The sequence below is a fragment of the Electrophorus electricus genome, chromosome 10 (assembly GCF_013358815.1).
Source record: "Electrophorus electricus isolate fEleEle1 chromosome 10, fEleEle1.pri, whole genome shotgun sequence".
In the NCBI taxonomy this organism is placed as follows: domain Eukaryota; kingdom Metazoa; phylum Chordata; class Actinopteri; order Gymnotiformes; family Gymnotidae; genus Electrophorus; species Electrophorus electricus.
The window spans coordinates 17,623,929-17,636,841 of record NC_049544.1 but is presented as its reverse complement, the minus strand read 5'-3'; the positions used below and the strand labels follow the sequence as shown (position 1 = coordinate 17,636,841).

General features: G+C 44.2%; 1 protein-coding gene across 4 annotated transcripts in view; it reads right to left on the bottom strand.

Moving 5' to 3' along the window:
* Window positions 1-12,913, bottom strand: part of LOC113579380 (guanine nucleotide exchange factor VAV3) — a 78,267-nt gene that overhangs the window by 23,074 nt on the left and 42,280 nt on the right. For all 4 annotated transcript variants that reach the window (XM_027013279.2, XM_027013281.2, XM_027013280.2 and 1 more), the window contains 6 exons: window positions 8,154-8,222; window positions 6,564-6,650; window positions 4,702-4,787; window positions 3,767-3,899; window positions 2,580-2,689; window positions 605-706 (listed from right to left, as the gene is read on the bottom strand). In XM_027013279.2, coding sequence (XP_026869080.1) covers window positions 605-706; window positions 2,580-2,689; window positions 3,767-3,899; window positions 4,702-4,787; window positions 6,564-6,650; window positions 8,154-8,222 — 587 coding nt within the window. The remainder of the gene's footprint in view (window positions 1-604; window positions 707-2,579; window positions 2,690-3,766; window positions 3,900-4,701; window positions 4,788-6,563; window positions 6,651-8,153; window positions 8,223-12,913) is intronic.

Here is a 12,913-nt window from a genome sequence, read left to right as displayed (position 1 = left end):
GGACAGATATATGAAAGGCTAGAGCACGGCTAACAACCAGTGCATAGCAACAGTCAGACTACAGACAGACTACAGGCTGGAACCTACAAGGTGTTTCTAATAAAAGTGCCTCATGAGTGCATTTGCGCAGACTCTACGATCCCTAAGTAACTGGACAGTCCATAAGTAACTGGAGAGTCCAAAGTAACAGGGCAGTGATCATTTTTGTTGTTTTGTGCCTGTAGTTTAGCACATCGGGTAAGAAATAAAACAATGATTATAAGATTAAAATGCAGGATATCAGTTTTAATTGAGAGTGTTTTATCTATACTGGGTGGACCACACATGAATCACAGCTCTGTTTATACCCCTATGTTCTGAAGACCAGGGGAACTCTAGAAATTAACATAATTTTTGAAAAATGTCGTATTTATTACTCGGTTGCAAATTCTTTATGCAACCAAGTAATACGTTGTCAGTGACTGGCAGACTGCACACTTTATAGCATATGACCATGAACGTGGTTGTGTCCCTAAAGGTGTGGGGTATGTGGCTTGTATCATGATAATGTCATTGTATCAGTATATCATCCGACCCCGTGGGCATGGCCCCCAAATGCACTCACCTCAGTAGCATCTTGCAGGAGCTGCAGGCTGTGATCCTGTCAAATGTGTGCATGTGGAACTCATGAAGGTTGCTGGTGCCATTCTCCGGGTGGATGTTGGAGCTAGAGAAAGCAACGGGGGAGACAGACGAAGAACTCAGAGACGCAGCCCGTGTGAGCGAGAGACAGATGGAAAAAAGCAAGGATCTACTAGCACAGAAACTCTCTCGCTAGTACGGACGCTCACCGTCAGCTGATGTCTGTCCCTGCCACGTACTAAGCTTTGATTGCCAGATACATCCTCCACTCACAAAAGCCCTCGGGGTAATGACAGCACACCGAGAGCTGGAGAGAAAAGGTCTCTCTCTTCCTCCACTGCAACCAACCATCACTTTATCAGTAGTGTGAATTGAACTGCTCCATTCAGGGCTCCTATGCCCTTTACCTCTGTCGCTCTCCCTCTCTGTCTCTCTCTCTCTCTCTCTCTCTCTCTCTCTCCCTCGTTCTTTCTCTCTCTCCCGCAATCCTTTCCTTTCTCTCTTTTTCTCTGTCTCTCCCTCTAACCTGGTGTGTCTTTCTCTCTCTCCCATTCTCTGTACCACTATACCACTTGATGTACAAAAGCAGCCAGATATATGTAGCAAATAAAGTAGTGATTGCTTTTCAGGTCAAGGACTCCCTGAGTAACACATGTCTGTGTGTGTGTGTGTGTGTGTGTGTGTGTGTGTGTGTGTGTGGTGTCTACATGTCATTTGATGTCTGAGTGTGTAAAAGTCAGTCCACATCTGTACCAAGGCATCATGGGATATGTGGGTGTAACAAAGGCTGAAGGCAGCCACCCCACCCAGAACTCAAGAGGTAAACGTGAGCACACCATAACACACCATCCTCCCCTTCAGAGAGTGACAGTCTCCGTCACAATGCCTTCACCTCCAGGGAGTTTACCCTGTGCATGACACTGTCCACATGTCCCTCCAAACACAATTGCCCTTTCCATCAGGACCCATGCCCCTCATCAGGGGTCCTCATACTGGGCTACACCATCCCCTCACAGCAGGGCTGGGTTCATCAACCTGGGGCATGCTCCCAGTGGCTTCACTGCCAACCCACTTCTGACACCAAATGTGATGAAGGCTGAAGGCAGCCACCCTAGACAGGACTCAAACCCAAGTCTGACAGGAGGTATACGTGAGCTCTGACCATGGTCTCCGTCACAGTGTGAATGAGAAAGTATCATTATATACTCAGAGTAGAGGAGCAGGCAATCTCCTTGGTCTCTTCTTTTCAATTTGGCTACAAATTCATTAATTGAGTGAACGAACGTGTGTGTGTGTGTTTGTGTGGGGTGGGAGTGGTACAGCAGTACATGCTGAGTGTCCTCACTCAGCTTCTACAAACAATTTAAGAATCAAAATAACATTTAACTCATTTTCCTCCCCCACCTCTCACTCCATCCCCATCATTCTCTCTTGTGCTTTCCATTTCCTCTCTCTCTCTCTCTCTCTCTCTCTCTCTCTCTCTCTCTCTCTCTCTCTCTCTCATCCAGTTGCACAGTTTTACTGAAGCCTGCCTAAAGCCACTTTCTGGGCGGAACTGGCCGAGTGACGCCTGCGCGGGTCTGCACTAGCCCAGCCACCTGACAGCACCATGGCTCCCACAAGACCTTGGGGCTTGAGCCCTCTTGAACCCAGCCTGCCCCGTACCCAGCAGTACTGCAGGAGGCCAGGCTGACAGCACACCAGGCTGCACTGGGCTCCGGAGTGCTGCTGCTGGCCTCAGGCCATGTCAGCGTGGTGATGGAGGATTATGTTTTAGTGTCTGCTGTCAGAGAGGATGACAGCTTAGCTAAATATATCTGATAGATGAGCAAACCTGAAAAACAAGAGAAGCAAGGTCCAATACACACACGTGCACACTCACACACACACACACACACACACACACACACACACACAAACACACACACACACACACACACACACACACACGCACTCACATTGCCATGCCAAACTGTTCCAGCCATTTCTTCTTTAGCTCTTTGGTCTTGAAGAAAAACTCAAAACCATTCTGACCCTGGTTGTGTGTGAGGTAGAATCCATGGGACCACTGCAAGAGACCACAAACACAAAACACACACACTCAAACACATGCACACACATATGCAGAAACATAAACACCACACGCACACAGAATCAGACACGTGTATTCGACCAGACACACATACACACAGAATACACTTAGACATCATCAAAACCTCTTCCTATTAAGGCCATCAAACCCAGGTCAGAGGTCATTTCTGCAAGCCAGAGCAGGAGGACAGACTGTTCCCTCTCTGCTCTGCAGCACGGGGTGTGGTGATAGAGGAGCGAGTCATTGTTAATGAGCGTGTGACCACCAGCAATCGGCACCCAGCCAGGCCACGGCTGTACGCAGGTGCTTCGCCTGTGAGCCTGGGGGGATGTGGGTGTGGAGTAGGAGATTAATGAGAAGACACACTTCTGAAGAGGGGAAAAACAATAGCCTCTTTGATTAATATTGAAAGTGTGCTTCTTACTCACTTAATTTAATAATTTTTTTTTAATATTAAAAATAAAAAACAGATACAAGTGTACCTCATTGGCCCTTTCCTAAAGATCCTCCATGCAAAGAGCAGATCTGATACCTCTCTCTCTCTCTCTCTCTCTCTCTCTCTCTCTCTCTCTCTCTCTCTTTCTCTCTCTGTCTTTTACAGATGACTGATAATGATGGCATTATCTTGCAGACAGTAAAGCTCTGGCATGGTAACGTGTGATGTAGCATTACAAACGACATCATGCTTTCTCATTTAGCCAGTGCTGTGTGTCGGCTGCGTTAGTTAGCAGAAGCAGGCAATGCTTAATAGGAATCAGGCAGTGTTTAATAGGAAACACCATCTGTGGGTATGAAAGATGTTCCACTGCTCATGTGAAGCACTAACTAATTATGGCAAGGAAACACAGTGAGAGGAATATTTCTCTCACTTTGCCTCTTGCCTCTCACTTTTTCTCCTCTCTTTCTGTCTATATCTCTCTGTCTTCCCCTCCTCTTTCTCTCTCTCCCCCACACCTCTCTCTCCCCAACTCTCTCTATCCCACGCTGCCCCTGAACTGCGGTTTGAGTTTGACCAAGGAGGTTTCGCTCAGACAAGAATGTAGGAAGGCTCACCTTTCTGTTTTCTTTATCTGAGGTGGGGTTGTTGGTGATCTTGAACCTGTGGAGGTCGATTACCTCCTTCATTTCATACACATCTCCCCGCCTCTTACACACGATCACAGCCGCATCGAACAGGAAGATGTGCCTGCAGCAGAGAAACGCGCCCAAAATGAAGAGAAGGGCCAGGAGATCTGGGTTGGCGCCGGTGCCCCTCTGGCATGGCTGGGCTCTCGGAAATGTTATCTGATGCAGTGCAGCTTCTGGGCTGACAGCGTCCACGCCAGAGTAGAGTGCAGCAGCAGAACATTCCACTCCTAGCTCAAAGCATTCTGTAATCACACCGTTCCAACTTTTCCTATTCCCGCGCCACACTCGCTCCTCGCTCAGAGCGTTCTGCGGTCCCTACGCTCAACTTCATTCCAACTCCAACCCAGTGTCTGTTTCCCACTCTTCACTCCCTGCTTGAGCCAGGACAAGTTCTTGTTTTTAACATTCATTAAAAATTTGAGTTCTCAGATTAACAAAATGAGATGAAAAAAACACCATTGTAAGAAAGGTGACATGTATTACTGAATTGAAGGAAACCCAGCAGCAGACTGCAAAAAAGTTTTAATCTAAAATTATTTTACCACCAAAACACAATAATATTGTTTTTCCTACTGTGCATCATGCAGACACGTCGCTGAAGATGGGAAATGATGTGCTTTTGAGACATATGTTTTTAGACCCTAATTGTGTTCACCGAAGGGAAGTTTTAATTAGGGTCACTATGAAAACACCTAAAGAACTCAAAGCTTGTATAACTGAAGTTTCATTGTGACCCATTGCACAATTGGTACTGCAGTGATCTTGCAGCACTCCAACTTTATGAAAACCTGCACCTCATTGTGGGTGAAATTGCATGGCTATGCTCTGCTCAGATGACACGCTCTGTAGCACACACCCACCTGTCCTGTTTGGCTCGTTTGTCCACCGATGTCACTCGAACCTCACCATCTCCTTTTGGTCGCCCATAGTTTCGCAGGCACTGGTTCTGAAAAGGAAAATCAAAAATCAGGCAAGCCCACCCTGTGCTGCAGGCCTACGGCTTACACTCATCCATTACAGCTGATTCTCCAGACCATTTTGGCTGAGAGTTTATATGTGCTGAATAAGTGGAGTGGAGCGCTGTTGGATGTGTGGCAGGGGGGTTGGGTTTATGATCACTTTGGCTCACTGCAGTAAACAGTTGAGCTGTGGCTGCCCCGAAAGCATCCTAGCCCAAAGAACTCACTGAGAAGGCGGAACAGGTATCGCTTTGAATGTTCATTCTAACAGCCTGGACAGCCTCGGCACAGCGAGGCATCTGGGAAGCTGGGCCCATATCAGTTTAAAAAAAGAAAAAAACAGTAAACTTGAAGTCTGTAGTGCTTCTGATTAACAGATGCAAATGGACAAAAGCTGTCCTCCACAGGTTAGTCACAACTGTTCAGGCTTTGAGAACAGGCATGAAGAATACATTGTATGGGCTTTGAAAGAGCAGCAAAAAACAACAAAAAACAATTTTAAAAAACACAAAATACTGATTTACATTGGGGGAAGTACAATTGCAATAATGGTTAATGCAATGCACACTTGTGTATATAATGCACAGTTGTGTATATAATGCACAGTTATGTATGTAATGCGCGTTTGTGTATGTAACGCGTGTTTGTGTATGTAATGCGCTTTTGTGTATGTAATGCGCGTTTGTGTATGTAATGCGCGTTTGTGTATTTGTATGCGGTCAGTGTTGTTGGCAGGTGTACATAGAAGTCTGTCAGTTATTGTGGAGTGCATATCTTCACATAATTTGGACACAGAAGATCTTCATACTCTTGTCTCAAAAGACAGCATCAAGTCAAACTGGGAGGCACTCTTCTGCTCGGGCAGAATGACACCATGCAGAGGGAGATGCACTTCTAGCTGTCCACCCCAACCTGCAGCTATGCACAGTTTTGCCTATTTTGAGAGATGACTGTAAGTCACACTTTGTCCTAAACCACAACGGCAATGCCAGGTGACTTTACTTTTTTAAGTTTGTGCAGATTTAGTGTAATGATTCTTAGGGTCAATATGTCATTATCTTCTCTATCATGTGAAAACAAAATCTGGACATGTATTGGTGGAATGACTGTATGAAACATAAATAGTCAGTGTAAATGTGATTTTGGTTGAACCTTTCAACAATGGGCATTCTCTGTGCAAAATGCTCATTAATCTATGGTTAGGAAACCTGGAGAATGACAATAATGGACTTTCATTATTCGTGGTGAAAGTACCAGTCCTTTAAGGACTATTAACTATTAACTTTTTGGGAAAAAAAACATTTAATCACATGTTTGTGGTAAGTATTCTAATTCCAATTCCATAACAATAAAACAGATTAAACTGATGAATAAAACAGTCTATTTTTATAATGATCATTTATGTTTTGCAAATGCAAGTAACTGTGCTAGGGGACAGGCAAAAAAAAATGTGCCACTTTTAAGAGATACCCCGTCTCTTTAACTGCACAGATTAGCTCCTGTGGGAATGAGCTAATGAGGTTCATTGAGCAGGTCCAGGTGATGAATGAGGATCTGCAGAGCCAGGCAACCTGGAGGGGGCAGTGTTTCAGGAAGTGATCCACAACAGCTGTCTCCTGCAGGCCTTTAGACTTACAAAACCTCAGCTGTTCATTTGATTTGTTTCTGGTCTACAGTGCTTGATAACTCACTTTGTGTGTGTGTGTGTGTGCGCGCGCGTACGTTTATGTGTTATCTGCTTGCACATGTTTGATTTCACTTACTAGGTTCTCGATGGATTTCTGATACTGGTCAATTTCCCTCAATGTCTCATTGTCTCTCTTCACTTCATTGACGTACTGCGCCAAGTCCTGCATAAAAACATAAAACCAACACACAACCAAATGGACACAAGGATGAGTAGACTCTTGAACCCTGTGATATACACCTTCATTCCAACCTTCCTGGCAGCACTAAGTAGACTTCCATCCTCCAATTCCAGCAGTTCCCTTCCCTGTTCAGATGCCAACGAATCCCTTAACTTCCTCATGCTCAAACTCTCTCTACCTTTGGTTTTTATGATTAAACACTAGGGAGAGAGAGAGTGCGAGGAAGAGTCAGAGCGGGAGAGCTGGTGAGAGGAAGAAAAATATATAAAGAGAGAAAGAAATGACAGGGAGAAAGAAAGCAAGTGTTTATATCATTTTCAAACACACTGTTACGTTCCCTGCCAGGTCTTGCAAGCCTCTCCTCCTTCACGCGCCGCAGGCTAATCAGGCACTGAAGGGGCTGTTCACAGCTCTCCACCCTGATAGCTAGAGCACTCGAGGCAGTTAACCGTGTTAGCACCACAGCCCAATCAATGATAAGTGGTTAAATTAGCCGAATGAAATCATCACAGCTCCTCTTCGCTAGCAGCACTCTTCATTCTGCGTCACTTGCATCTATTACAGGACACTTACCTGTCAAGATGCCTTCGTGTGCTATCTTGATCATCAGTGAGTCAAGAGGGGCCCCCCCACTGATAGTCAGAGAGTAAATGTCTTAGGACAACACGGTGTTGGACGTGAGCAGAAATCAAGGGTTTTGTGGCGCTGAAGATAACAGCAGTGCCTAGGCCTCAGCTGGAGTCAGGCTGTACACCTTTCACACCTCAGAGATTTTCACCAGCAGTCAAAGAAAAATGGTTTTAACCTGAGCTATAATTCAGTAAAAGGACTCTGAGAAGGAGCTTAGTTGTACTCGCAAGAGACATAGTGAAGCCAAATTCAAAAATGCAGTATTTCACGAGGACATAGAGGAATGCAAGTGTGATTCTATAGATTTTTTGGCACTGATGGGAACAGGGGAGCAAAATTTTGTCTGTGTGTGTGTGTGTGTGTGTGTGTGTGTGTGTGTGTATGTCACAGTAAGTGTAACAACATAAGGTACATTTTTAAAATAGACACATTTTAGAAAATAAGATATAATAAAATTATAATAAAAATATTGATTTGGCTTTTGACCTCTTTTTCTGAATATTCTAAAGCTAATTGTATACACTGGTGTGGTCTGGAGAATGAAGGTGTTTGATGGAGAACATTGGCATTTGTTGGAGAGGGTTTGTGGAGAATACTGGTGTTAGAAAAATGTGGGTGTTTTTGGTGAGGGTTAATGTTTGTTTAGAGAATGTTTGTAGGATACTCCTTGTCTTTGGGGAATGCTGGTGTTTGTTGGAGCATGCTTCTCTTAATTTGGGGAATGTTGGTGTTGGAAAGTTTTTGTCTTTGGAAAATGTTGTTGTTGGAGCATGTTTGTCTTTAGAGGTTGTGGGGTTTGTTTGAGAACGTTTGTCTTTTTTTTATGAATACTTTATTTATTTTCACCCAGCTCACCTTCATGGCATCCAGGGCTCTGCGCAGGTTGCTCTTCTCTGTGCTATCATGAGTGTGTTTCACTAATTCCTATGTAAATGAAAAACAAAAGATGAGCACAGATCACTAGGGCATTCAGACACTAGTTTCCTGATGGTAATTATTGACCGTGGGATTGAGTCACGTCCTGCCAGATGGGCAGAGCACCGGGGTGATGCCATTAGAGCCTCTGTCTCTGTGACAGGTGCTTAACTGCACATCCAGAATTATGTGAATAGTTTTGCAAGAGCTGTTAAAATCACATTCCCTCCAGCTCGCAAGTACTATGCTCTATGTACTATTTATCATTACCAACTTTAAACCAAAGTAAACAAACAAGCACAAAGAATTACCATGATTAACATTTTTATCATGCATGCCACTCACCCCCCCAACATACCCATACACTCAAATAAACTCATAGTCTAGCACACACCCACACACACACACACACACACACACGGCAATATAAACACCAAGTTGGAAATGCTATCCGAATCAGAATCACAGTTTCCAGAATTGGAATGAGAAATAAAAGTCTTTTAGGTTGGGAGATTGCCTCCATGCTGCTGGATGGGGTAAACGGGGCCTTGGGTGTATGGAATAAGCAGGCCCGACTGCTGAGGCTTCGCTCCCGCCTGATAAACGCCTCCCCTTCAGCCTGTCTGACAGACTGCCACCCAACAGCAGCCAAATCCCTGCCTCAGTCAGCCCGAACCTGCGTGTCGTTATCAAATGCAAGATGCCTGCCATCTTACTTTTTTACCCCCACTCAGTTTACTCACACAAATAGAGAAATGGGGACATATAGAGAAAGAGAAACAGACAGACAGACATGGTAAAAGAGTTAAATAGTTAGACTGAGAGAGAGGGGGCACGTTGGAAGGAGCCGGAAAACACAGTAAGGTTGGACGAAAGATTGACAAGAACAATATGTTTAATCTATGAGAAAGAACCAAAGACATTGCATGCCAAGTCTTGTGCAAGGCATGTGATTTTGTAGAAAGCAGGGTTCACTTCTGGAAGAGGACAGACTTCTGTCTGTGTCATCTCTCTTTATCCACTTTGTTATTTAATCAATAGCCACTGCTCCAAACATGCAGCTCACAACTTCATCTTATCGAGTTCTTCATGCACTCTTTAATGGCTAAATGTGTATAGTAATGGCTAAGCCAGTCAGCCCCAAATACTATGGTTGTCTGCGCTGTGTAAATCTTTAAGCCAGAGTCTACAAAAAAACTTTCTAGAAACTAACTGCTATATAATAAAATGCTAATGTTTAGTTGCAGATGGTTATGTCGGAGACTGCTGGGGCTTTTCAAAGAATGATGGGCTTTCTTAGAGAATTGTGGTTGTGTCTGAAAATACTGGGGTTTGTTAGAGAATGCTGGGATTTGTTAGAGAATGCTGGGGTTTGTTAGAGAATGCTGCAAATGTTGAGTTTTGATGGACAAGAATGCTGGCGTTTCTTCCAGAATGTTGGGAGTATGCTGGTAAAAACTGGAGTTTGTTGGAAAATTCTGGGGTTTGACAGAGAATGCTGGGGTTTGTTGTAGAGTTCTGGAGCTTGTTGGAGAGTTCACTAGACAATGCTGGGAAACCCTGGGGGATTGCTGGAGAATGCTGGAGAATGCTGGGGTTTGTTAGAGAATGGTGGAGTCTGTGGGAGACTGCTGGTGGGGTCTGTATGAGACTGCTGGTGGAGTCTGTATGAGACTGCTGGTGGGGTCTGTATGAGACTGCTGGTGGGGTCTGTATGAGACTGCTGGTGGAGTCTGTGGGAGACTACTGGTGGGGTCTGTATCAGACTGCTGGTGGAGTCTGTGGGAGACTACTGGTGGGGTCTGTATGAGACTGCTGGTGGGGTCTGTATGAGACTGCTGGTGGGGTCTGTGGGAGACGGCTGGTTTGCTGATTGCATGCTGTCATTCTAACTCCTGTACTCTGGTTAGTTCTCTGTTACACTGCCGTTCATGACCCTGTCTCACACTGCACCTCTGCCTTCTAGCCCCTGCTATTATTTTTCTTTCTCCTTTAATCTCTCTACCTCTCACATATCCCCCCTTCATTCTCTTTCTCTCTCTCTCTCTCTCTCTCTCTCTCTCTCTCTCTCTCTCTCTCTCTCTCTCTCTCTTTCTCTCTCTCTCTCTCTTTTTCTCTCTCATTCTCTCATTTTTATTTTGGTATTCACACCTTCTGTTCCTTCTGTCTATTTTGTCTGTCTGTCTCTCTTCATCCTAGCCCCACTCATTTATTTTCCAATCCCAGCATGTCTGGGTCACACAGCGCATAAACTGCATGCAATGCATGATGGACAGCGAGAGGCCCACAATGAAATATTCATGTCAGGATATGTTGACTGTTCTCACACACACATAGAGCCTAGAAGAACGCAGAGCTGAAAGATTACATTGACCACACTACCCTATGTGTACAGGAGAATTCAGTGTAGTCTACACTGTGCCCTAGTGGCGGCTTGTAGTACTGCAGGTGCTGATTGCGTTTTAGTGAATCTCAAGAAAGTGGTGTTTTCATTAGCATGAAGCTTCACAATGATATCCTACTTGCTTGGTAATTACAACACACACACACACACAGAGAATACACAATACATATGCATAACATGGTACTCTTCATTGGGTGCACTGTTAAATGTTCTATACTACTGTTTATATATATATATATATATATATATATATATATATATATATATATATATATATATATATATATATATATATTTATTTATTTATTAACAGTTGTAAATACACTTTATTAGAGACACTTTTAGCACATTGGACCTCCTTTGGCTTTCAGAACCGCAGCAATTTTTCACGGCATAGACTCCAGTCAGTGTTGAAATCATTCTGCAGGAATCTTTGCCCATACGGTCAGGGATTTGTTGACGCAAATCCCAATGCACACTACAATACCCAGCAGCCAGTTCGTCTCCCCAGTCAACGACGCGACCAATCGGAGGCGTCCAATCAGACCTGTGTCTCGTCTGGGTCCTGTCCCTGCTCCGCATCTGGATCGTTCTGTCCCTGTTGTTGTCTCGTCCTAGTCCTTTTTTTTCTGGTTTTGGAGGATCATGTGTTTGCGCGCCCCAGAGTTGCCCGCTTTGGGGTGAGGGTGGTTTCCCTGTATTGTGTATTTTAGTTCCATGCCGTAGTTTCGTTTTCCCCCGCCCCTCGTTTGATTGCTCACACCTGTCCTTCGTTTCTACCTTGTTAAGTTCATGTATTTAAACCCTGTTGCGTTCTCTATGTCTTGGCTGTTCATTGTTTGTTTGATGGTTGCATGAGGTTCATTGTGTGTTTTAAAGCCTTCGTTTGTTAGCCTGTTTTGTAATCTCCGTATACACTCTATGACCCTGGACTGCTAACGACTCTGATTTTGGATTTGCCCATAATAAATCTCGCTCTTCTCCTCACACGCGTCCGCCTCCTTACCGCTCACTGTTACAGAAGGTATTAACATGCTCCGAACAGTCTGCTCTACCTCATCCCAGAGATGCCTTATAGGATTAAGATGTGGGCATTGTGAAGACCAGGGAAGCAAGGAAAATTCACTGTCATGTTCCCAGACAGATGCAGACTGCTTTACTGTGCATTGCCTGTTTATCAGACTAATTGTTGACATCCTCCTCTGACCCATTTCATTTCTGAGTAGTTTACACCCACAGGATCCTCTTTTTCTGGCTGTTTTCCTTTGATTGCACCATTCCCGGTATACTATCCACACCTTTGCATGAGAAACTTTGCAGGGTTGGCAGTTTTTGAAAGACTGGCCTCAGCAATCTAGCACTGATGACCATGCCATGTTCAAAGGCACTCAGGTCAATTTTCCAATTCTAATGTGGATTCACACTGAAATTGCTCCACGGAAAACTTGCTTACCTGATTGTATGCTGCAAATGTCTAATTTACATACAAGGAAGATGCAACTGTGAAACGGCAGGTGTCTCTAATAAATTACTTATACATATATATATATATATATATATACACCAAAAAAACCTGAGTAACTGCAGTGTACTGCAGTAAAAGATGTAGAGATATTAAAAATTATAGTGAAGTTCACAAGGTTTCCAGAGAAACAGGATGTTGCAGACAGAGACCCATCATCAGGTCCTTCATCATCTGTTCACTCTCAGACTCTCTCTCTCTCTCTCTCTCTCTCTCTCTCTCTCTCTCTCTCTATATATATATATATATATATATATATATATATATATATACGCATATGTGTGTGTGTGTGTGTGTATAAATATACATATATAAACACATTTGTCCTGTCTGTCATCAGATACCCAGTAGGCGCAGTTATCTGGCCAGCTCAAATTTGGGGAAGAGGCCTACAAAGTTCCACTGTGCAGGGTGAGATGTGAAACATCCATGAATACATCTGGTCCTCAAGCATAAGCTGATGATGGTGCGCCTCAGTCACATAGGGGATGAGGTCACCATGGAAGCAGAAGAGGTGCTGTGGTAGGTTAATAGGACTTGCCCTCAGTGGAATGTACCATCAGCAGATAGCAGAGGTGGCTGACTTGAGACAGTTGTACCAAAAGACAAGATTGAAGGACAGCACAGAATCACTAATCATGCAAGAGGCCGTCAGTGACAGCATACGCTGGGAGACACAACCAAGTGTCAAGGATGATATACAGGAACATATACTGTACAAGGCATATGTGTGTGACACCCCCATGTCCAAATGGTGAGTGGTGGAGAACAATC